Genomic DNA, 26,724 nt, shown 5'->3' with positions numbered 1-26,724 from the left:
TGAAAAGCTTACTGTTTTAAATGACAGCTTTAAATTCTGCAGAATTGATGTTTATTCTACTCTTCTTCTCTAAGGGACTTGCCTATTTGCCACCAGTGATTGGTCAACGGGATAGTCATTCAGGCCATTAAACAAGCCAGTTAGATCAACTATACCATCCCATTTTGCCAATATAACATCTTCATTCTGACGTAAAAAGAATAGTATCTAGTGCTGAGCAAATGAGTTAGGTTGTCATGAAGTTATTCAGTGGAACTGTTAAAATACAAGACATTTGAATAGCTGTTACATAATGCCTTTAGACTAAAAAAAAGGGAAATTTCAGTTTACAAGAACTTCTCAGGAAGTATTGCAGCAGTTAGAAATGAAGAAGACTTATGAATATTATTACTTATGTAGGGGAAGATTGCATGAAAAAACCCAAATATGTTGTGTTAGAAGTTTTTGAAATTAAAATGTTAGAGAATTCATAGTTAGTGCAATATTACAAACTCCCTTTTTAAGCTATACGTAGTTCTTATTTGCAACTTTATCATGCTACTTCATTCACAGAAAGTTTCTATTGATTTAGTTTCCAGTATGCATTTGCTAACAGTGCCCAATAACAACAGGGATGGAAATTCTTGTTATTTACATTGGCTTTTTTTTCATTTAAAAGGAATTCAGTTTAAAACATCACATTATTTATTTGTTATACCACAAACTAACATTTACTAAAATAATAATAATGTTTTACTCTGTTTTCTGTTTCATTTACTTCAGTGCTCTATGGCTAGTGCAAATTCAGTTTCAAGAGGTTTGGTCCCACTGGTTTGTATGGGTCTTTTTACGCCAGAAATATATAATCATTATTTATTTAGATTCTGGTAGTGTAAAGGCCTGTAACAGGAACAGGCCATTTGCTTAGGGTGTTGTTACAACAACACTGGGAAAACTGGTGCTGTTCCTGGAGGTTTTATGATATAATTTGAAACAGTGTGTGAGACGAACAGTAGGAGGGGAAGGGAAGTGAGGTAACATAATCACTAGCCTACTTAACTGCATGATATATGTTTGGTTTTGTGAATGAAGTTGATCTGGGGCAGTGCAGTCTGGTGTGAAAGAGGGTTGCAGTGATAAGAATGTCCAGGACTTGTTGAAGGTGTGCCCTGGCTAAACAGCGGATGTCCCGTTTTATTAGGGACAGTTCCTGATTTTTAGGTCTTTTTCTCCTATATAGGGTCCTATTATTTCCACCCCTGTTCCCGGTTTTTCAATTTGCTTTTCTGGTCACCTAGCCCTGGCTGTGGCTGCGTCCTTGCTGTGTGTACTGGGAGTTTTAAGACTTGTCTCTAGCAGACTAATAGACAAAGTTGGCTTACAAGGCTTCATGATGACACTGTGCTCCATGGTTCCCTGGAGGGGTAGAGCTGGAAGGCCCTGCCTTGCCCTACCTCCTCGCTTTATATATTTTTGATGCTCTGGCATTAGGGGAGCTGAGTCTATTGAAGCTCCTCACCAATTGTAGAAGAACTTGTGCGGAACTTGCCTGATTGCAGTGGGGGTACGAGGGGGATTTGTTGGAACTTTACATGTGATTTGTAAAATACAACAGTTGTGGAGGACTCCGGCAGGTTGTCCTGCTGAAAATGCTTCGACCTTCTATTTATTTTAGAATTGACCAGTGGATTTCAAGGACAGAAAAGGCAGGGTTACATGTGAAAAGGTTTTGTGAAATCAAATGATCAAGTCAAGAAATCCTGAGTTAAGATTTTGATGAAATGTTAACAATTATCATGTTGATGCTACTAGTATCCTCTTATTTCCTATTTTACTTTTTTTTAAAGATGACTTGCATATACCATTGTTTAATTTGATACCATAAACTGTATGTGCACAATGGCAGAGGGAATGGAGGGACAAATTTGATATATTGATGATTATAAATCTTGAGGAAACGCTAACTAAGGTTGTAGTGAATTTCCATGGTAAACCTCTGTTTTCATTAATTTATAACTTCTCAAAAAGTCTTTTCAGCAGAAGCTTACTTGCTGGTCTTAGCTCTCCAAGATGTTCTGAAAAGGTATTCTTTTTCAAGTGATGAGAGTGCTCATGGCATTCCAATGGTTGTGCTTGCGCTGCGATTGCACAATTGCTGGAAGCTTTTTCCCCAGCGGTCAACTCCATCAGGGTCGACAGGTGGGAACCCACTGAAATGGGGTGCCTTTATTGTCAGTGTCTATAGTGTCCTGAGACCCACCGCTCTTGCTCAGGTTCCTTTCTTACCAGGAATACTCCGGACAGAGGGAGGCGGGCGGGATTTGGATATGGACGTGAGCAAACACATTCGGAAGAACAACAGTTACGAGAGGTAAGTAACCGTGATTTTTGCTTGAAGTGGATTACTCATGTGTATCTCCAATAGGATGTGACTTCCAAGCGTTACCCGGGTGGGAGGGTGTTGGAGTTCACCTGATTGCATTCAGTGCAGACTGCCCGCCAAACAGCCATCGATCCTCGTGATGCTTGAGTGATGCTGTGGAAGTGAAAGTGTGGACTGAAGTTGCGTTGGCCACCTTGGTAGATACTTTGGTAAGGGACCCTGCGCCAGTGAATGTACCAAGATGTGCTGGCGCTCTGGTGGAGGGCGAACTTTTCTAGCCACGTCATAATAAGTCCTGTATGACAGGACGTGATTCCATGATGAGAATCTGTGATGTGATTGGAGCCCCCTATTTTTTCTGCGGATAGCAAATTGAAAGAGCTGTGGTGACTTTACAAATGGGCTTTACATTTCATTGTAAAATGCCAAGACACGTCTTCATGTCAGGAATGCTTCCCTGAGGCGCCGGAGGTAGTGTGCCCCAGGGACTTCGAGTTGTCCATGAGTCGCTTCCAGATATGCAGGTGTTGTGTCTGTATTTTATGGCACAGACGGCCCTTGCAGTCATAAGGGGACCGTTCTGTGTGGGTGTTTCCGGACCCTGGTGAATACCCGAAACCTGGGCCATCGCACTGCCTTCATTGCAATTGGATGCTCTCGCTTGATTCAAGGCCGCCAGAGTTCGCAATCCAGTCTGCAAGAGTTGTGTGAAAGATACAAAAATGACCTCAACAAACTGGTGAGTGGAATAGGTTCGGGAAGGACACGAGTTTCCCTTTGTCTTTGGTTTGTAACTCGCAAAAACAAACCAACCCCATCCAATAAAATTCCTTTCAGTTTAAATGGGATTTGCAAGCTCTGAATAATGAATGGCTCCTTTCTAACATACTCACATACAAATCTGATTATCCAGCAGAATATAGTAGTAAATTCACAAAGGAAAAATCATGCCAGCTAAGATATAAAGTAATAGCATTTTCCTATCTTAAAGACATTATTTGTGGTACGTAGTAAGTGTATTTGTAGTAATAGAAACTGACCTTGGAAACGAGCTATCTAGTTTATTCTAGTCTCTCAGTTTCTAGTACGAGCAATTTTACTTTTCAGTGTGTTTGATTTGTTGCCTCACTGTGGTGAAAGATGGCTACAATAATAGGTAAAGATCATATATCTCTTGAATATATCGTTTACCCTTAGAGGCTGCATACTATCTCTAGTGCCTATGTTACAGCCTTGAGATGACTAGCTGTCGCTTATTCTATGTCAATTCAATATTGGAACTTTGGACTCATGGCATGTTTTCAGCAGAGCAGGTCCGGTCATTTTGAATATACTCCCTGTTCCTAGTTGTATCAGATTACGTTGATCTGTCTTCTCGGGGGGTTTTAATGTGTGACTATTTAGTAGGCATTGTTTAAACTGATGCTCCAGCCCTTGGGGTCTTTACATAATATTGGCAGAATTGTTTCTGACAATAGCATATTCTTTTGTTTTCCCAGTGAATCTGTTTGGTACATGTTATTAACCACTGATGGATATTCATAGGTCAGCCTCTGTGTAAGTAAAGATGGAAGATTGTGAATAGTTACAGAGCCATGGGTTAGCTTATAGACAGGCTCGTGCTTTTAGTCTTTAGTTTTCTGGTTTTTTTTTTTCAAATTGTTAAACCAGAGTGTGGCCAAGATACACATTTTAAAAAAAAAAGATAATTCCGTGACAAGACAGTTAGGAGAGTGTAATAGAAAATTAAGACGATATTTCAGGATTGACAGTACAGATGGGTGGTAGACAAGCTTTCTGGACATGGGTAAAAGAAATGTCTGGCAGATCAGCACTATAACCCAAGGGCTTCTTTACCTTGTTTTTATTTTGCAACCAGGTCATTTGGTTTAATTGCTGTCTAGATTATTTGGTTAGATTCAGGTCTGTCCTGAATTTTTATGACAACAATGGCTGAACTAGCGGATACTAAGGACTACTCCTCCTCTGAGCAAGGATATTAGTGATTCTTCACTGTTGATGCTTTTCTGCTGTTATTTTAAGATTGTTGATTTATAAAGCAGAGTATCAACCTTGGATTGGGGGCTGGTCCACCCCTGCTTTTGAGTTTATTATGCCTATCTGGATATTTAGACTGGCAGAATAAGCTTTCCTTTTGTAAAAGGCAAAGTTTGTGCCCTCGAATGCAAGACTATCCTTAAAAAAGAGATCAGTGTAAACTGGTTGTGGATGTGGTTTAGGCTTGTATACACTTAAAAGGCTGGCAGTTTAGTGGCAGTTGCCTGATGCAGGCACTGCACCACCTAATGCTTCATGCGGAAGACTGGGTTCATCGCAACTTGGGGCGTATGAGTCTCCTCAGGGGAATCATTGAGGTTATTATGAGGGGATTGCAAGCTATCAGCCTCCCCCCAACTCACTTTCTTCCAGCATTATATATAGTGTTAAATATTAAAAAAAAAATCGCTTGTTCTAATTTAAAGGGAGTCACACTTCGAGGACTCGCATGTGTGGAAAGCATCACAATTTACAAAATTTTCAGGAACCGCTGGTGAAGATGCTTTCCTTATGCTGACATGAGGGCTTTTCACATTGCATAAGTATCCACCTTCCAGGGACGGCAGGTAGCTATGTGAATGGGAGGAGTCCTCCTAGTTGACAGAATAGGCCACGTTTATACACTACGGGATAAATCGGAATTTTTTTTTGCTAAAACTCGGTTTATTAAACTGATATTGTTATAAATTTCGATTTTTGCTGGCCACACTAGGCACCAGTTAATTCGATGTTGTCCGTTCACTCTGCCTCCGAGTGTACATCGATTTCTAAAGGTTCATTTGGGACACTTCCGTCAGCTAATCCCATAGTTCCCGCGTCTCCGCCCGCCTCTATGGAAATTCAGGGCCTGGGTTGAATGTTAATGTCGCGGGGGGTTCTGGGTAAATGGTTCGTCAGTCATTCCTTCCTCGGGAAAACATACTGACAATCCTTTCGCGCAGTTTATTCCCTGGATTGCCCTGGGCGAGCCATAGCCACGGCAAACCATTGGAGCCCGTTTCGCTTTTCTTTTTTTTTCGGCACCGTTTAGTGTACTGGGATGCGGGAGAGGAGGCGATACTTCAGCGCTACACCAGCAGCTTCACTTGCTTTTCAATGATACAGAGATCGGTTTACCTGTCGTTCTGTACTGTTCTACTGCCGGAGAAATGGCAATGAATGGACGGTATCTCTCCCTCTCTAGTTACTGTCCGCTGCTATCATGAAGTGCCCCTGAGCTGAAAATTTTTTGAAAGCAAAATTGGGATTGCCTCACTTGCAATGAGTCAATTTCCTCCTTTATTGTTTCTAAAATAGGTTGCTCCTGCCTTAGAATAATAGAAGTGTTATAGAGATCCAGTGTATCAGAGAGCACAGCTGCTCCGTGTCAAGTATTCAGTTGCCCCTGCAAGAACCGCACCCGTTGCTTCCTCCTCCCTCAATTCCTGGCTACCGGATCGGCAGTGCCGCGCTCCCATGTTGTAGTCATGAAGTTAGTGAGGATGTGAGTACAGATATAAGAAACAGAGACTTTGTTAGTGAGATAAAGGGGGAGGAACTTGGCAGGCATTCCTCCCGTGGCGCTGTGACAGTCCAGAGCGACGTGACTTCTATTTTGAGAACCATAAGGAGGATATTGTGGACTCATTGCCAGGCCAAGGCAGATCCCAATTTTGTCTTTCAAGTATTTTCTAGCCCCCAGTCGATGATGAAGCTGTCGTTATAGCGTTTCTGTTCCTATCTACTGGGAGTAAACCAGGAATAATTGCCTCTCGATATTGAGCAATTATCAGGCTAGATGGGGCTCTCTTCGCACCGTCTTATTGCGGGTCGGATACAGTGCGAGGGGCGAGGACGGGAGGAGCGTACTGCTGATATCACTGTTGTAGCATCCGCACAGTCCTACCTAGTAGCATTCAGTTACACATAGGCGGTGACATCGAAAGGTAGTCAAGGAATACTTTCTTTCCTTTTTTTACGTGGGGGGGGGGGAGAAATGGGAAGCTGTTCGCTGAAACCACGACCAGCACTGTTTTGAACCTACAGACTTTGGAGCTCAGCAAAGAATGCAATATTAAGAGACTGCTGTGGACTCGTGGGATAGTGGCGTCCTCAGTACCCCCCTCCCATCACATGGCGGTCATTGGATCTCTGGGCTCCCGTTACGTTGTCACGCAAAGCAGTGTTGTCTTGGAGATTTTTTTTCTTCAAAGCTTTGGCATTTCGTGTTCTGTAACGGAGTCTGAATACAACAGATTGTCTCCCATACAGCGATACAGATCTTAGTATCTTCTGTATGGTCCTTGTTGAGCTCTTATTGGATTTGAGGATGCTTATGCAGCCATGCTGATCAGCAGCTCCGCATGGGACAGCAGGAATGTTAATCATGAGTTCGCGGGGCTTTTCCGTTTACCTGCTCCGCTGCATCGAGTTCAGGTTCCTGTCAGAGCGGTCAGTGCTTCACTCTGGGTACCGCCCGGAGGCTCAATACGTCGATTTCCTCCACACTAACCGTTATACCGTAATCCGAACTGTTAATATCGAATTTAGCGCTACTCCTCTCGTCAGGGTGGAGTACAGAAATCGATTTAAAGAGCCCTTTATTTCGATATAAAGGGCGTTGTAGTGTGGACGGGTACAGCGTTAAATTGATTTAACGGCCATTAAATCGATTTAAACGCGTAGTGTAGACCAGGCCATAGTGCTGTTTATACTGGGAGTTACATCAATATAACTGCCTCGCTCAGGGTGTGGATTTTCCACACCTCTGAGCAATGTAGTTATACGCAACGCAAGCCTCACTGAATCTACAGACAGCTTGAAACAATGGCTCTGAGAAGTGTGATCTCCCCAGCCCCTATTATTCTCTTTGGATTGGCAATTCTAAAGACTAATGGTTACACTCTAAATGTCAGCATTAGCTGTTTGATTGCTCATCACTTCAGCAGATGGGATGAAGGAAGGGGTAGGAGTAAAACTCAGGAGGTGGAAACTGAGAAAGGAAGGAAGTGGGGGGAGGGAAAGGGATAGATACAAAGAGAAGTGGGAGAGAAACTGAAGAAAGGAAGAGAGACAAAAGGCAGCATATTTTCCCATTAATGCTAAGTGTGACAGTAACATAGTTTACTCCTGATCATTGTTCAAAGCTCTCATTGACATTGTGGATTAACCCTGTAGTTATGTTTCTGAAAAATGCGACTTTAAGCGAAATGACATTAAGTGAATCCAATTCCCCATAAGAATTAATGTGTAAATGAGGGGGTTAGGTTCCAGGGAAATCTTTTTTCACCAGACAAAAAACTATGTATTATATAGATATACACACAGCATACGTTTTAAACAAACAGTTTAATACTATTCACAGCTATGATGATTGTGAAGCTTGGTTGAGGTGGTGAAGTTAGAGGGTGGAAGAGGGATGAATGTCTTGCTGCTAAATGATGAACTAGCACTCGGCTGAGCCCTCAAGGGTTAACACGTTGTTAATGTAGCCTCTCACACAAGGCAGCACGAACACGAGGGAGGGGAGACAGCATAGCAGACAGAGACAGACACACACCTTGTGTGTATGGGAGAGAAATGCACACTGCCTCTTTAAGTAAGCTGACCCACTCTGTCTCTTTAAGAGGATCAGAAAGTTGAGATAGCAGCTGCTGCCCCCAGCACTCTGTCTCTCTCCCTCAGTGTCCCCTGCCTGCTCTATATGGAGAAGGAGTAAGTGGGGTGCAGGGGGGGACACCTTGACATTAGTGCCCCCCACCCCTGTCTGCACAACAAGCAGAAGTCTCTAGGAGCAGCACATGGCAGTGGGGGGAGGGACAGCTGAACTGCCAATTGATAGCCTGCTGGGCGGCTGCAGCACAGGAAATTTAGGGGAGTGGGGAGCTGATGGGGGGGCGGCTGGTCCAACCTGGTTCCAAGCCTCCACCAGCTAGCTGCAACGGGCTTGCAAGCAGTGGACAAAGCAGGCAGCTGCCAAAGATGTTAAAAGGGAGCACTGCACAACTTTAAACAAGCATGTTCCCTAATTGATCACCAAAGTAACAATGTTAACTGGGATGACTTTAAGTGAGGAGTTACTGCATGTTTATATTCCCAGTCCATGATCCACAGATGCAGAATGTGTCTCTTTTTCTACAGAATGATTTTGGCACACATGCTGCAAGTCTTGAGACCTGGTTATCTGGGAACAAATCCATGTCTGGATCTCCCTCAGTTTAAGTAGGAGGGGACTGCTGAGATGTTCTTTTTAAAAAATTTTTATGAAGGGTCCTTCACTGTGGATGGAATTTGCTTTCCTTCTTGATCTTGCAGAGCCTATATTTAAAAAAAGAAAAAACCCTTTCAAATTTGCTACAAAATCACATTATTTTTGGGGCATTTAGGGAGGAGACATGCCTCATATCCTTTAGCTCCAGGTAGATCAGTTGTGGGGTAATTTCAATGGGCCTGATTCATGAGTGAATCTCGCATTTGGAAAGGCTTCCTAGGAGCAGAGCTATTTCGGAGAAGGGAAGGAACTAGCAGCAGCATAGGGTGGGTTGAAGGTTGTGCTCTGCATGCATATTTGCAGGCTTTTAGTTACAAGAATCTTCAGAACACCAGCGTGAGAGGCTTACCTATAAAAATACATTTGAGGAACATAAAAATTAAAAATGTACAGCGGACTGGTTAAAGTGATAAGGATACAAAATATACATTATTCTAAAATAATAAACTTATGATTGCAGGTGTGCCTTTAAATCTCACACGTTTTTTGATTGACCTTGGAAAAACCTCATATAAAAAGGTTGTGTAGTTGGGATAAAAGAGAAACTGAATATCTTAACATTGTAAGTGAGGTATTGATCCTCTAACCTAAAGGTTACTAGGAGTTCATTTTCTGCCAGTGTGGGTCTCCATCTGTAGGCAGCAATACACATGAGTACAGAGTGCACCTGTTCCTAAATTCCTTTTCACTGGCTTTGTATTTAACTAACCCACAGATACAAGAGGAGAGACACATCCCCTGGTTTGTCTTCCTTCTCTGAGGGCACTTTTGTTCCTAGGGATGAACAAGCAGTGGTTGTAGCCCTCTAAATCAACAGATTAACCTCAACTATAGTTGCACTTAAGCAATTCATTATTTCTTTAATAAAAAGAGAAAATAAATGAGTAATAGTATAAAGAGAGAGAACTTATTCTTGTGAAGATGAAGCTGTTGGAAGCTGGGCTGCTGTGAGCTGGGAAATATTTGAATATTGTCTGTGACAAAGTTCCTCCTCTACCTTGGTGGGTCCTGCGCTTCTTGGCAGATTTGCTCACCTCAGTGATCTTCCCCGGGGTCAACTCCTCCTGTGTCTGATCAGGAGTTGGGAGGTTTGGGGGGAACCCGGGCCCGCCCTCTACTCCGGGTTCCAGCCCAGGGCCCTGTGGATTGCAGCTGTCTATAGTACCTCCTGTAACAGCTGCTTGACAGCTACAACTCCCTGGGCTACTTCCCCATGGCCTCCTCCAAACACCTTCTTTATCCTCACCACAGGATCTTCCTCCTGATGTCTGATAATGCTTGTCTCCTAAATCCTCCAGCAGTACACTCACTCCCAGCTCCTCACTTGCACTCCTTCTCCTCTGGCTCCTCCCTGCCTGACTGGGGTGAGCTCTTTTTTAAACCCAGGTGCCCTGATTAGCCTGCCCTGATTGGCTGCAGGTCTTCTAATTAAAGTAGCTATATCTACTGCCTTCTAGAAAGGTCTTAATTGGCTCCAGATGCCTTGATTAACTTGGAGCAACTGCCATTTGGTTACCATGGTCCTAGGGATTTGTTTAGCCTGGAGCTAACATACCTGTTTCTCAATACTTTACTGTAGCCATCTGGCCTTGCCCCATCACATGTCTTAATGCACAGTTAATCCTTGGACTTGACAGCCTCTCTTTTGGCATAAAAGTCTGATATCCGCTTCCGTAGAACTGATTTTTCTCTTTGTAAGCCCCTTCCTGTATTATTTTGTTTCACTATAAGACACTAATTGGTTCTTTTGAGCCTCTCCTTCTTGAAGAATCTTCTTCTATAGAAAACATAGAGTGTCTTCCTAAAGTGGTGGTATAGCCAATTTAATGAGGGTATGACTATAGAATATAACTTGCATATTCAGGCACAGCCATTTGTCAGTGATACATCAATACATGATGATGATAAACATGAGTAGCTGTTTATTGCTAAGTGACATTGTCAAATCAATTTTACTATTTTTAAACCATGTATGTTTAGACGCCTCCTTCCAGGGTTTTGGCCTTTTCTTTTTTTTTTCTGGTCTGGATAAACATCCCAGATGTGATTTGAAGACCCTTGGTAACAGTAACCTGGTAGAATGCAAGTGGGCCTGATTCAGGGCTCATTGAGATAAGTGGGAGTTTTTCCATTCACTTCAGTGGACCTTGGATTATATCTGTGGTCTAAGGAGTCCTCCAGGTCTGCGGTGCTGTCATCTGCAGGGCTTCCCAACAAGGACCAGAGGAGTGACTTTTATTAAGCAATATGCATAGTTAAGTTGATACAGGATCAGCCTATTATTCTTTTGTAGATATCTCTGAATTGCTACATAGTCAAAGATAGAGCATGGTGTGAATCCTTACACTCACACAAGTTGTTCTGCTGATGTCAGCAAGCCTGCTTCTGTGATTAAGGGCATGGCTACGCTTGCAGATGTAGAGCGCTGTGAGTTAAACCCTCCTTCAGAGAGCACAGTACGGAAAGCGCTGAAGTCTGTCCACACTGACAGCTGCAAACGCACTGGTGTGGCCACATTTGCGGCACTGGCAGTGGCATTGGGAGCAGTGCATTAAGGGCTGCTATCCCAGAGAGCACCTCTTCCCATTCTGGCGCTGTGGCTTGTGGGAAGGGGGCGTTGAGTACAGGGCATTCTGGGTCCTGTCCCAATGCCCCATGATTAATTGTTTCACATCCCAGCATTCTCTTAGCTTCCGTCCACATTTGCTGCCATCTTTCAAAGTTTTTTGTACTGCGCGCTCTGGTTTCCCTTTCGGTCTGCAGGAATGCAGCCCGAACTGCTGAGGAGTATGCTGATGAGTCTCGCCATCATATCATGTTTGGCAGTCGAGTTATTCCTTACGATCCAAAGTGACAGTGAGAGCTCCGACAATGATATCAACTCGAGTAATGCATACGACACAAGATTGCTTGTGGCATTCACAAACATGCTCACCACTGTGGAACGCTGCTTTTGGGCTCGGGAAACAAGCACTGAGTGGTGGGATCACATTGTCATGCACGTCTAGGATGACGAGCAGTGGCTGCAGAACTTTCGGATGAGAAAAGCCACTTTCACTCTGTGGCCCAAGGACCCAAGATTGAAAGCTGCCCTGATGGTGGAGAAGCAGGTAGCTATGGCAGTCTAGAAGCTGGCAACTCTAGACAGCTACTGATCGGTTGCTAACCAGTTTGGAGTGGGAAAGTCGGCCGTTGGAATTGTGTTGATGCAAGTTTGCAGGGCCATTAATCACATCCTGCTCAGAAGAACTGCGATTCTGGGTAACGTGCATGACATTGTGGCTGGCTTTCCACAAATGGGTTTCCCTAACTGTGGAGGTGTGCTAGATGGAACGCGTATTCCTATTCTGTCACCAGCCCACCTAGCCTCCAAATACCTTAATTGGAAGGAGTATTTCTCGATGGTTCTCCGGGTGCTTGTGGATCACCGTGGGTGCTTCATTGACATTAACGCAGGCTGGCCTGGAAAGGTGCATGACGCATGCGTCTTTCGGAACACTGACCTATTCAGGAAGCTGCAAGCCAGGACTTTTTGCACAGACCAGAAGATCCTGTAGGGGAAGACAAAATGCCTATTATGATCCTTGGAGTCTCCACTTATCCTTTAATGCTGTGGCTCATGAAACCCTACACAGGGACCCTTGACAGCAGCAAGGAGCCATTCAACAACAGGCTGAGCCAGTGCAGAATGACTGTGGAGTGTGCTTTTGGCGTTTAAAGGGCCGCTGGCATTCCCTGTATGGGAAGCTGGACTTGGCTGATGACAGCATCCCGCGGTTATATCTGTGCGTGCTGTACCCTCCATAACATTTGTGAAGGGAAGGGTGAAAGATTCACGCAGGCATGGAACTTGGAGGTTCAACACCTGGAGGCTGAATTTGAACAGCCAGAGAGCAGGGCTATTAGAGGGACCAGCCTGGGGCTGCAAGGATTAGGGATGCCTTGAGGGAGCAATTTGAGGCTGAAAGCCACCAGTAATGTCTGGTACCCTGCACGGGAGTGAAGTGCAGTGGTTCCAATGTTAGTGCGTCCTGGTCATGGCCCCTTTCTATCATGTCCCTTGATATTTGCCTGAAGGTATAGTAATTCCTTTGGCTGGAGCGCAGCTAGAACTGGATAGCTTCCTCCCCCAAACACTGATGAGGTCCAGCACCTCACCGTTGCTCCTTACTGGGGCTCACCTTGTGCGTGGAGGCATGGTCACCTGGAAAGATTCGTTGAGAGCACTCTATGCCTGGCTGAGCAAACAGGAAGGGATTTTTCAAAATTCTCAGAGAATTTTAAGGGCAAGTCTGATGGTTGGTCACCTGAGGGCAGGACAGTAGAGTTCAAAGTGATGACCGGAGTGGCTAGCACAGACATTGTGGGACACTTCTGGAGGCCGATCAGGGTGTCCACAGTGGCACTGCGGTGCTCCAGCGGGGGCTCAGCAAACATTATTCCACTCGCTGAGGTGGCGTATCTCAGAGTCAGAGCACTCTACGTGCCTTGCCAGTGTGGATGGGGAGTGAGCTAGTGCACCCCAGGGCTCCTTTATTGTGCTGTAACTTGCAAGTGTAGCCAAGGCCTAAGGATCAGAAGGATTAGTCCCTCTCTTTGACTGTGTAGTGATTCAGATATTTCACAGAAGGATTTAAGCGGAGATTTGTAGTTCCCCCCAGCACTCTCCTCCAAGTTAAATTAAAAATTATAGGAGGTGGGGGAGAGAGATATTTTAGGATTATTCCCCCCCAAACCAAGCCTGCAAATTCATGAACTGAAATAGCATCAAGACTCAGAGTGTGATCCTGTGCTGTGCCTCTCAGACAGCGAGAGGCCAGGTGGGAAGGTGGAGTATGGTGGCTTTTGGCCACCTTTGTGTCTCCTTAATTATGGGGTGCAACTTAAACAGCCCTGGCTGCCTGTCTAAGTTATGTGAGTCCCATAAGCCTCATGGCTGCCTTCTATAGTTCCTGTGCCAGGGGAATCCTCCCATGGCTGGATCCAGTGTTTGTGGGGTTCCTGTACATCAGTCCTGTCCATGTTGGAGTGGTGTGACAATCTCCCCCTCCTGTTTTACACACAGTGAACAAAACATACAAACTTGTAATATCCAGATTTAGCAAAGAGAATAAAATATCGAATTGTTCTCAGTTGAAAAGACTCCGAAAGTTGGTAGGTCCCACATCTGATTTTAAGATTTTTCTTAACTATCCATGATCATAACTATTTTCCCCTTTCAAACAAATGTTTTAATGCTTTCGAAGAGATGCTTGCGTCAGCTCAGTGCTTATCAATATTCATACAGCAAACCAGTACAGATTCACTGGAGGAAAACATTTCAACTTCTATTTTGGATGGCTGGCATAAACACATTTTAATTATGATACATACCATGACCGTATTCTCTTCCCAGTTCTTTGGAAGATGCTCATAATGTGGAAAATCATCCTATGTTCTGATTAACCTCTGAAAAAATATCTCAACTTTATTTTATGATTTTACTGGGGATATGGCAGGGAGAATGTGAACTCAATTATATCTTCATTGTAACTAACTTTTTTACAGAATACTTATTCCATGATACCATCTTTTATGCACATAAGTGTGCAACTCAATAAGGGGAATTGGCTCAGGGTTTTTGTTGTTGTTGTTGTTGTTGTTTTTGTTTTTCAGATACCTGTATCTGAACTGTATTGGTACTTGACTAACTATTTTTTTTTCCTGTTTGTCTTATAGGTTTTGTAAGCGCCACCGGATGAAATCAAGGTCAGATGTTCCCTGTGTCCCAAAAGACTTGTTGATGATGTCAGAACTAGTTCTGCCACAGTTCATCTTTAGTCTTATCCAGTACTTAAGAGAAGGATATAATGAACCTGGTATGTTAGAATTTGCATGTGGATAGCCTGCTTTATGTTGCTGTCTCTTGATTATGATTCTTTGTGAAGCTACTAACTTTAGTCTGTGCTGAACCTAGGGAATCCTTTCCTAACCACATGTTGAAAGGATCAGAGCCCTGGTTGTTGGTTTTTGGTTTTTTTTGTTTGTTTATTTGTTTTTTTGCAATGGGCCAGTACTCGCTGACCTCAATTTAATTTTAGTCACTGCCAAAAAACTTTATTAGTGTGGAGTTACATTTGCCTTGCATTGGCTTATGCCCTTCCTGTAAAAAGAGGATATTGTATATTTCAGAGCACTTTGAAAGTTGAAAGCAGCTCACTTTGGGGTAGGCTGTATCTCCTTAATCTGACAGAATTATGCTAAACTTGCACTATAAAGTCTATTCTAATCCTTGTTGTGGCATATCAGATTTCATAACAGGCTCCCTGTGTGCATGGGTGAGAGAGAGATGGCAATTTCCTGCAATATCCTTGAAGAATCTTATTGAATTAAGTTGAAGTATGTTTGGAGTCCATTGTATTCAATGCAGAGTTTATGTATTATTTTGGGCAGAATTGTATATAACCTCTTTGCGGGGCTGGGGGACGAGATGGGATGTATGAGCCTGGGGAAGTATTATGAACTTCAAAGGACTGTAATTGAACAATGTAACTGAAGGACCAGACAAGAATGGACTTTTGGGACAGTGTCTTGTAGTTTTCCTGAGGAATCTCTAGGGGACAGTGAATCCAAATATCCCACTCTGTGCAAAAATCAAACCTTTTGAAGCTATACCCCAAAGAGAGGATCACTGTCTGCAGATTATTGTTGGGGTTTCCCCAAAACCTCTTCTACTCCGAACTCATCACTGGAGTTTCTTTATTGGCATACAATCAAACTACACTTGAGTTGATCAATTTCAAGCATAGGGGTGAGCGCAGGGCATAGCCCTTATACATAGTTGCACAGCAGACCTCTTCCTTTATATACATTTACACGTTGCACTGCATTTACTGTACATTGCATTACATGTTTTGGGATTGGCTTGGTTACTTTGTAGCAGCATGCTCTGTCTATGCCTTCCATGTATTACTTACTCTTGACCTCATCTTTATGTTCCCAGCTTCTCAAGTCCATTGTAAATGGCTTCCTGGGTATCTCCCTTGTCTTAGCTAGTACAGACATTCTGTTTCTAACCTGCTGATTCATTTACCTTCCTAATCTTCTCTCTCAAGACGTGAGGCCTCACCCATGTCTAATTACTCATGTCAAGCCAGGCCTTCAATTACCTGTTCCTGGAATTTGAAGATCAAATGCCAAAGCTATATAAAGGAAAGACAACTATTTATCGTGTTTCTTGTTCTGAGTTAAGGCTGTTATGAACTTGTAACCACAGAAAAACCCCTTTTTAGGCTTTGAAGGAATAACTCCTACCAAAACTCTTGTTAAAATATGAGGGACAGGGTAATTTCCAGTAAGCTTACTGGCATACAGGTTATTTTATTATTTTTTTAAAAAAATTCTGTAATGCTTTCATTTTAAATTGTCTTGCTTATAAAGATCTATGTGTTTTCTGAGTGCTGGCAATTAGTTAGTCATAGTCTTCAGAGAGAAAGCAAAGTACAGATGCAGCCTGGAAAACTCCCAGTCAGGAGAGAGAGAGAAAGATGTGGGCCACTTCCCAGGAGAGGTGACTCCTGATTAGCTGGGAACCTAAAGTCGGTGCCCTTGGTGGACCATGGAGGGGCAATACAGGTGCAGTTGCCCTGAACTATATTGTGGATTTTAGAGCATTTTGAAAAATTCTCTTTTTAACAGAAAGCTCTGAATCAGTCTTAACCATCCTCCATAACACTAATTTTTTAAAACTGTAATTAAGGTCCCTAGTAATGCTTATGCACAAGGGGACAAAATTAAGATTTCACAAGGAATCGTAATCTTTTAACATAGCTTTTTGTACCTAATTTACTATTTTCTTAAAACAAATTGGAAAGTAGAAATTTCATCTTGTGGGGTGATATTGACATACACATGATTCATGCAGTTATATTTCAGTCAAACATGATTTTCTGTTGTATAGAGATCTTATTTCTTTGAAAGTAATACACTGACAACACTGGCTATGGCCATTCATTCTGCTCTGTAAGTTCACTATGTATTTGTATTATTGCCTTTGCATCATAGTACTAACTTATAGTGTCCCTATTGTTTCAGTCCTGGATCTCTCTTCATCATAAATCCAATTGTCTAATTTGTATGTCTGTCAAATGGGGATAATTCTTAAGAGAGACTAGACTGTCTATATAAATACATTTTATTGGTGGCCTAACTAGTGTTTTAATCTATTGAAATGTTCAGTATAATCCTTTGTTGAAGCAATACAAATAAAATGAAACAATTGTCTTTCTCCGCCTTAAACGTCTTTTAATGGGTTTCCAGCTCTTGATCTGCCATCAGAAAAAGACCTTCACAGAATCCTTCAGATGTTGGAGCCTCACGTTTCCTTTCTAGAAGACTTGACCAAAATGGGAGGAGCAATGCGATCAGTCCTTACCCAGGTTTTGACAAACCAACAGTTTTACAAAGATCTGAGCTCTGGTGAGTTCATGCATATTCCTGTTAATAAATGTTTAAATTATTAGGAATTTAAATTGAAGCCATTTTTATTCATTATCAGCCCAGTGTACTGTATTCTTTTGTTCTGATGTTACCAAAAAGATCAGAAAAATAATTATAAGAATAATTATAAACTGACATCTGAGTTGATTGCTATTTTTAGGTCTTGAGAAGCCAATGGGAATTTTGCTGATGTAAGAACTGTGGTAGGGTCTTTTGTGGCACAAGTATTTTTATAAGGACGTATAATTTCAGTGAACATTTTTTATAATTCGTCTAAGATCAAGAACAGAACTGACTTAACTAACATTTAATTACAATAGAAACATATGATCATAAATGCCTCATATTTTATTTTAGGACCTGCTCTCAGAAAGAATACCTGTTGCTGCCTGAGGCTGTGGGTATTCTGTTCAGAGTAAAAATAGCCTGATAGATAAGCCACCTATTTTCTTTCTCTGATGCTCCCCCCTCCCATCCAGCCCAAAATGTTACGCAGTCACTGGTTAGGGATACCTGATGAAAATGAACTCCCTGCTTTCTGTAGCTTGCTGTGTTCATTTTTGAGTCCTTCTAACCTACTTCTATGTGACTACAAAGCAGATAGGAGTTACTCTGGTGTTAAATTAGTGTAATTATCTTGTATCAGAGGGGTAGCCGTGTTAGACTGGATCTATAAAAGCAGCAGAGAATCCTGTGGCACCTTACAGACTAACAGACGTTTTGGAGCGTGAGCTTTCGTGGGTGAATACCCACTTCATCAGATGCAGGTAGTGGAAATTTCTAGGGGTAGGTATATATATGCTAGCAAGCAAGCTAGAGATAACGAGGTTAGTTCAATCAGTGAGGATGGGGCCCTGTTCTAGCAGTAGAGGTGTGAAAACCAAGAGAGGAGAAACTGGTTCTGTAGTTGGCAAGCCATTCACAGTCTTTGTTTATTCCTGAGCTGATGGTGTCAAAATTTGCGTGAACTTGAAGCTCAGCAGTTTTCTCTTTGAAGTCTGGTCCTGGAGTTTTTTTGCTGCAAGTGACAGCACCTTCAAGATCTGCTCTATGAGTGCGGCCAGGTGAGGTTGAAGTGTTGTCCCTACAGGTTTTTTTTTCGTATATTGCTTTCCTTCATATCTGATTTGTGTCCCTTAATCCTTCTGTAGAGACTTGTCCAGTTTTGGCCGATGTATATAGCGAGGAGCATTGCTGCATAGATGCCGTTATATCTACATGAGTGACATGCACGTGAATGAAACCGGTATGTTGTGGCTGCATTCTGGTTGGGATCTAGCAGGGTTTTTCTTTACGATTTAATATCTATTTGTGACTTACTTTCTTGTAGAAAGGCACTGATCTACGTCAATGGGGAATATTACCGTTTCTTATTATTCTCTCTCTCTCGCAATCAATACTTGTTCATAATGAATAAGTAGGGTTATAGGATAAAGGAACCTAAGACAAATAGAGGATTGGGCCTTTAGAAAGTCTATGAGGTAACTGGACTGGCATCGAGTCCTGCACTTAGGACTCCATGACTTGCTAAGATAGGGACCAAATGGCTAGCAGCGTTCTGCAGAAAAGGGACTTAGGTTACAAGTGAATGAGAAGGCTGGATATGATTAAACAGTGTGCAGAGGACTGTGATCGTTCCCCTCTCATTTGACATTGGTGAGGTCTATCTGGAGTACTGTGTCCAGTTTATGGGCCACAAACTACAGAGGATGTGCGAAATTGGAAAGAGTCCGCGGAAGCAACAAAAGAATGATTAGGGGGCTCTTGCACATGGAACTTATGAGGAGAGGCTGACGGGAAACTGGGATTGTTTAGTCTGTAAGAGAAGAATGAGAGGGGGATATTGATAGTCTTACTTTAAACTACCTGAAAGGTGGTTCCAAAGAGACATGGATCTAGACTGTTCTCAGTAGTAGCAAATGACCAGAACAAGAAGTTATTGGTCTGAGTGCAGTGGGGAGGTGTAGGTTGGATACTTTAAGGAAAAACTTTTTCACTAGGAGGGTGGGGCTTTGACATCTGAATGGGTTACCTAAGAGAAGGTGGTGTTGGAATCTCCTTCCTTAGAGGTTTTTAAGGTCAGCTTGACAAGCCCTGGTGGATTAATTTAGTTGGGATTAGTTCCTGCTTAAGCAGGGGGTTGGATAGAATGATCTCTTGAAGTCCCTTCAACCCTGATATTTATGATTCTATCCATTAGTGGTGTGAAAGTTGCAGTCAGTTAGCCCAAGAAGAAAAATGTTCATGAAAGACTTTTTTAAGATTAGCAGATAATCAAGATATCTGATTAACTTTGGCTTAAGTTGTTTAATACAACCCCATAGAAACTAAAAAAATCAAGCAAAACTGAGTGTGAGGAATTGCCCACTTAGACTTTTTGGCCTATGTGCTCAAGAGTTCAAATCTAGAAAGAAGTAGCAAGACAAGAGAAACTAGTAACAAGATACTATAGATTGGTTCCAGCATTACATAGTGTGAAATCAGTTCTGTGAAGAAAGGAAAAACACCATCACTCAAATAAGAACAAATTGTTCTAATAACCCTAACAAAGCAATGAGCTCATGGACCAAATCTGACTGCAATGTGATTTGGGACTGTAGCAAGGAGTAGATAAATCCTTTAATATAAGCAATCTAATAATTCTTCCCCATATCACCTCGTAATCTCCCACAACCATTAATCTTAGCTAAAGGAGGGGAAAAGTGTAGGATTTAATTCTGCCCCAACTACTACACACTAATGATGAGCGTAGAGGGTGTTTTTTTCCCAAGAAATCAAAATGAATTTATCAAACTCAAAATATTCTCCTGCAAGGGCTATTTTGCACATATATCCTATACAAGGTGTTGATATGAACAGAAATTCCAGAGAAGGTTGCTAAATGTAACATGTCCAATGCCAGGACCAGACTGTATAGAGACTTGGAAAATTAAGTACCTTTTAAAAATTCATTCTTATATTTAAAAGCGCCGCTTTGGAATTTCTGCACATTAATTATTAGGGCAGTGTGCCATTTGTCCCTTATGACTCTCACTAATACTCCTATTGAGATCAGTTGGAGTTGGGCTTAGAGCATACTTGTTGATTAGTTGAGAGTCTATTGCACTTTTAGCTGGGGGAAAAAGATTTAAATGCTCCTCTCACCCCTAACTGAACATCCCTAACAGTTAACTGAATACGTATTAGCAACCCATGTGCGTACAAAGCTTTACAGAAGGAAATTGTTTACGGGGAGAGAAAGTTCACACCTTATCAGTCAATGCTTCATTACAGAACTGATTGCGGGTCAATGTTGGTGTAAATTTGCATGAGTCATAGTAAGATCCTGTAGGTTTATTAATAACTTAAAATATTATCAAAGGTATGCTGAAGAGTCAAAGGAGCTGGTAGACCAACTAACACAACTGTTGACAGACAACTTCTTGAGAAGTTTTCTTCTTTAAGAGAGCTGAAAAGTCATGATACTTTGTGATTTCATAGTGGTGTAGTTTGAGGTCAAGCTAGCACACATGACCCGTAGTGAGCCATCACATATCTTCTATTAGAGGCTGGCACAAAACTTGATTAATACTAATTTCTTATGAGTCTTACTATGTGTTCTAAGAAACTGTCACCTATTCCTACAATAGGAATAGTGCAACATCTCTGTTCCTCATATATTGTGTTTGCTGTCAGAACAACGATGGCCGATTTCTTGCTCTGTTACAAAAACCCCCAGTGTTAAAACAAAGTCAGAAGTGACTCCACGGACTTTGGATAGAGCTGTTGGTAGAAATTTTCCAACAGAACGTTTTTCCATCAGAAAATGGCCAATTTGTTTGCAATCAAAATGTTCCAAAGAACTGTCAAAGTTAGTTGGAAACTGACAACAGAAACTAGCAGGTTTCTAAAGGAAGCCTGCCTGGCTTTTCTGCCACCATGCTTGGCCCTCCTCAGCAGCCCACCCGGCAGGCTGATATGGTAGTGGAGAGCTGAAAAGGTCCTGGCATCAGGTGGCAGCTCCTTGGCAACCTCTGCTCCAGGCTGTGGTTCTTGGCAGTCTGGTCCCAGGGTCCCAGCGTCCAGGGCTATGTCAGGCGATGACTCCAGACCTAGGGCTTCCAGGTTCCCAAGCTCAGCATTCTTGAGGAGCCCTGGCTCCTGGGCTCCCTGCCTGTGGGGCTCCAAGAGCCTTGGAAAACTTTTCAAAAAGATCAAAATGAAATAATATTTCAGCTTTAATAAACAACATTTTTGGGAATTCCTGGTTTTGCAGGAAACTTCAGAAAATTTATTTTTGTTCCATGTTCAAATGAATTATTTGTCTGACTATTTTGGAATTTCAGATGAACAGGTAATTCAATTTTCCGACTATCATCTACTCCTGGATTACCAGCTGTAACTGATGGTCAGAATTGCCCAGCATTTTGCGCATTTATTATATTAACTGTTCTTCAAACAATGTTCTACATACATGTTAGGACAACAGATATAACATGGGCAAAACTGATTTTTATTACCTGCTTCTGGAGTCTGTATTTCGACATGTGCTCCAGTCACTCCACATTCCTCTGTTGGGGTGAATTTGCAAGCAAACCTGAAATTCATACTCTGTCATGTGGCTTCAAGATTCATGTAGATATTATCTTGTAGATTTAAAGTTTCAACCTTTAATGCATTAAATGTAAAGCATATGTATTATTAAATTAAGAGGAACATAAAGATTGAATGAGTAATGCTCTGAATTATGGATAATTTTAATCATTGCCTGAGCCTGTTTACTCTATCCAGGGTTTTCAGAACCCAAGCAGTGGTACTTAGGTCTTTTTATGTGGTGTGCAGGAATATCAATGGGGACAGCTCCTTCTGTTTTGATTAAATAATTGTAAAACAGTGAGTGGCTTTACCTAAAATTACCTTTTTTCTTACGGTATTATGTGCACACACCCCATATGCTGTCATATAGTTCAGAGCACTTAGTTACCCAAAATCTAGATTGGTTTTGAGTGATCACAGCCAGGTTTCCGCGGAGCCCTTCTTCTGTCTGATTGGGAGTTAGGTGTCAGCGCATTGCCTGAGAAAAGTGTCCTAACCTGCTGCGAGGCATATTATCTTAACTCCTGGTAGCGTCACTAATTTTCTAGTTTAGCAAACTGCCTCATTTCGCAGTACTGTCAAGTTCTGGGGTTATTCACGACAATATCAGTTTGGGAGTTACAGTTACCACTATCCTTCATGTAGCAAAAAAAAAAAAAAAATTAATCAATGCTTTGAAAACCAATGGTAAACTAATTCAGTGCAACCCCTAAAAACCTTTTTAAAAAAAGAAAAGGGTAATGAATATTTTGGTTTTGCAGTTTCCAACAGATTCTGATATGTTAACAATCTGAAGATAACAAACTTCTTCCATTTTTCACAATTTCATGTTTTCAATCTTTATATTGATTCCTACTTTTTAAAAACCTAATTTGTTTATTTGAGGTCCGACTTGGATCTGTTAACAGTAAAAGAGAAAACTCCTATTGACTTCAATAGGAGTTGACGAGGCCCTTCATCAGTTTTAACAAGTGTGGAGTTTATGTTTATATTATAATCTGAAAGTGTAATACAAAATTTCTGGCTTTTTGTGAGATGCATCCAGAGTTACTTAATATATGTCTGAACACAGGGGCTATGTCAGACATGGGGCCGTGATCCTGAAAAGATTCAAATGAATATTTGACCTTCGCTGAGGCTACTCATTGCATAATATACTAAGTACATGAATACTGTTCGTTCAGGAATTAGGGCTTCACATGCAGAAACTTCAAACCAAAGATCAGTGTTTATGATGGGATGTTTAAATTAAGTTAATTTCCATTCATGAATTATTGCATTATCTTCTAATTTTGGTGCCAAAAAGAAGAGATGCAAATTTGAAGGAAAAAAACTTGCAAATAATTAAACAAACCAAACATATAGTGGACCAGGCAACTTTCCCCTTTTTTTTTCTTGAAAGAATTATTACCATATTCGGAATGGACTGTTAAGCCCGGTGCGGTATCTAGTCATAAAGCTTCTGGTGTCTGTTGTTGATCTGCCATATGACGGGGCAATTTGTTCAGAAATGTTGTCAAATTTCACAAAATATCTGTGGGGAATGAGGGTTTCACTAATAGCAAAGACCAAAAGAATAAAACATAACCAGTTATGAGTGATGCCAATGTGATTAGAAATCGTTGTGGTAAGATATGATGGAATATAAATTTTCAGGTAAATTTACCACTAGGGTCACTTGCCTTTCATAATTGAATTAATGTTACTTTACAATAAGAACCCCATCCAAAGCTGCTGGATGTCTTCGAACTTGAAATATGTTCACTAAGGCATATACTGGTATATTCAATCTCTTAAATCAGCTCCCTATTCTGCTCTTTCAGAGACAGTAACACTTACCTATGTCTATCAACATGTGAATGTAAAGGTAGGGAAGAAGCATTTCCTAGTCTATTCGATGGCAGCAACTACAGTTTTAACTGCGATTCAAAATTCAGCTTGGTAGATTCACGTGAGCCGTATTAGGATTCATACTTTCTTCTGCAAAATGTAAAGCATTCTGTCTCATTTGTTAAGACCTAGAACAAAAGAGAAAACCTTGTGATTAAAATCTTCAAACAACACTCTGTGGCCAAATCCTCAGATGGTGTAACTGAGCAAGAAGAAAACCTTGCCCTGGGACCTATATTAGGTATGCAGGACAGTTTGAGAATGTTTCCCTAGGAAGGGGCAAGCTTAAGGAGCTATTTAATACCGTTCCAGTAATATAACATCCAGATTCAAGGGGGAGCACATCTAGAAATGGGGTGTAGTCCCTGCACCCTGGCTAGCCCAGAAGGTGCTGAGGAAATGTGGTTGCAGTATCTGGGGGGAAAATCGTGAGCTGAATAGTCGCTTTATGCAACTAGACTCATTTTCAATGAACCTGAGTCATATACTGTCTCCACTGTGCTTTTCCCCAAATAGTTTAAACGTAAGCCAACTGACGTGTTTTCGGGCGGATAATAAAAGAAATAGGCCTGCCAGAAATGTAGTTAGCTATTATTACAATGTAGGCCAAAAAGAACCCTCGCTACCATCAGTTACTTTTTACCCACATAGGGTAGTGTCTATGTGAGTGAGTCTTCCTTGTATCCAGTGCATTGAAGGTTCATTCTTCTTCCGTACTGGATACAGGATTACATTTCCAGTGCTGGTCTGGAGGATTCGGAACAGACACTCTTTCAATATTGGAGGTAAACATGGTAACAGAGGTGGGTGTATTTAAGAAACTCTCTTCTACACAGTCTTGAGTTTGTTTTTGTCCTTTGTTTTTTTAAAAACAAAAAGTCAGGTTCAGGCTGTCTTTAACTTAGCTCTTTTATGGGGAGACTGGCTTTTTTATTACTTCAGAAGAACAAATTAAAGCCCACTTTCAGCAAGCTGTTTATGGTCTGACCACTTGATGCAGAGCCCCATAACAGCCACGATGAAGTGAAGCAATTCTGATTCTACATAGATGCAGGTAGGCCTCAATGTGCATGCACAGCCTGGAAGGATTCGGGCCGTCCCAAAAAAGCCTGTGCCTGGTACCCCCCCCCTCACCAAAAGCAAAACTCCACGCCACATACACCCTCAGCCAACTCCCGCCCACCATTGCCCACCATGCCTTCCCTTCCCCCCTCTAACACGCCGCAACACCCACTTTCCAGAAAAGAAGTTGGCACCCGAACCCCAAACTGAACGAACTAGATTACTACTTGAGATATATACAACCGCTCACCTCCTAATACTACGCCTCTTACCACAAGCCCACGCACTCCCCCAACACACCAGCCCACGTAGCGCCCCTCCTCCAACCCCAATCACCCTCGGCGCATACATCCCGATACTTCTTTGAATAATACACACGCCCTTCCGACCTCTTGACTAGATCCGCAATCCCTCCCACACTCAGCACCCCGTCCACACACTCACCGACCCCACCTGCTACCACGTTTCTTCCCCAACTCACTGATGGTCACACTCGGACACCCCATCCTTACACTCCCAACCTCCAGTGCGCCGCACCACATGGTCACCTAAGGTGACCCCCCCCCCCGCATCCACCCACCGCGTTACACCAATAACAAGTGTTCCCGCCACACTAAGCCCGCGCCACATATGCCCAACTCATCTACTCAGCATCCCATACGACATCTCCGGAGCGCTGAACCAATCACCCAACTCGCACAAAATAAGCAGAAAGCAGCAAACGCCCTCGAACAATCAACCTCTACTCACCGGGACTGCCAACGCACACCCCAACCCTCCCCCCCACCGCTCACCCCACTTCCCACTCCCCGCTGCATTCTTCGCGCGCCCTCCCCACCACCCCGCCCCCACGCCCTTCGATCACCGCGCCAGCACCCTCCCATCCAGTAGGAGAAACCCCCCCTCATAAGCCCCCCTCCCATAACACCACCAGACCATAATAAAAGTAATCAACCTCCAAAAACCACACAACAACCTAAGCCAGGGCATAAGCTGCTGTGCCCCGGGATAAGTCATGTTCCAACCCCTATCCATCACCCCCACCCTTCATAGCCCCTCCCCAATTGCGCACTCACTATCCTCGATCACCCCACGTCGCCTCGTCACACCTAAAGGGGACATCCTCCATCTGAGAACGACCCTCGCAACGAAGACAACATAGAAATAACGCACCATGTGTTGAGAGAGATCAGCTCCTTATGCGCCCTGGACCGCTTGAATTGTCTTTACTAGGCAGGGGAATGGTGAAAATACGTTACACTTTCTAAGCGAGAGGCTGATTTTAGGATATTACATTGGACTGGGGTTGTGATTACCCGAGACCTCATGTAGACACTAACCACGGAACCTGTGGGTGATATCCGGGCAGTAGCCCTGCCACCATTGCCAGTCCAATGTGACCCCATCTACAACTCCCTCATTCTTAGCACACCAGACTCAATAGGAGCTAGTGCAAGATAAGTCTCTGCAAGCTAGGAATACACCCTAGCTCCAAGATTGCGATCAATTAGATAGAGTCATTACGTACAATGGTAAGAGGTAGGAAGAATCGTCCTTTCATAGTTTTCACCAGATCAGGCGCTCACTGTGGGATAGCCCTATGGATGCCGATTTCCCCTCCTTCTCCAGTCTGACTCTACGCCACCTCTAACCCCCCCCCGTCTATCACAGTATGAGGAGCTGCAGCTTGACCGCTGGAGACATTGGGAGAGTAGACCCTGCAGAACACGAGAGATCGAGATTGCTCCGCAGATGAGACCGCATGATTCAGAGGCGTCGCACTCTGAACATTGACAATGTGAAGAGCAGCAACGTCCGCTTGATTGAGTTACATTTCTGGATTGTGGGGTGAAGGGAAGGGGGGATCTAGATTTCAGGATGCCTGAGCAGCATCTCGCTGCACTCAGGGGTGTCGAGAGGCAATGGCTGCAATCGGTGTACTCCTAGCAAGAATGGGGCCTGTGAGCCCTGACCCTATGATGATTCAAGGAAGGGTTCAAATCCTTGACTCTGCCCGACCTGTGTGTGGTGGCCTCTGGGAATTACAATA

General features: G+C 42.7%; 1 protein-coding gene across 1 annotated transcript in view; it reads left to right on the top strand.

Moving 5' to 3' along the window:
* The window catches only part of UBR3 (ubiquitin protein ligase E3 component n-recognin 3), a 233,207-nt gene that overhangs the window by 24,640 nt on the left and 181,843 nt on the right, over positions 1 to 26,724 (top strand). The window contains 2 exon segments of the mRNA XM_075070130.1: positions 14,388 to 14,527; positions 16,968 to 17,126. Of these exon segments, the coding sequence (XP_074926231.1) occupies positions 14,388 to 14,527; positions 16,968 to 17,126 (299 nt within the window).

Source organism: Chelonoidis abingdonii, chromosome 10 (genome assembly GCF_003597395.2).
Source record: "Chelonoidis abingdonii isolate Lonesome George chromosome 10, CheloAbing_2.0, whole genome shotgun sequence".
Lineage (NCBI taxonomy): Eukaryota > Metazoa > Chordata > Testudines > Testudinidae > Chelonoidis > Chelonoidis abingdonii.
The sequence above is the reverse complement of the archived record's forward strand: the minus strand, read 5'-3'. Positions and strand labels throughout refer to the sequence as shown.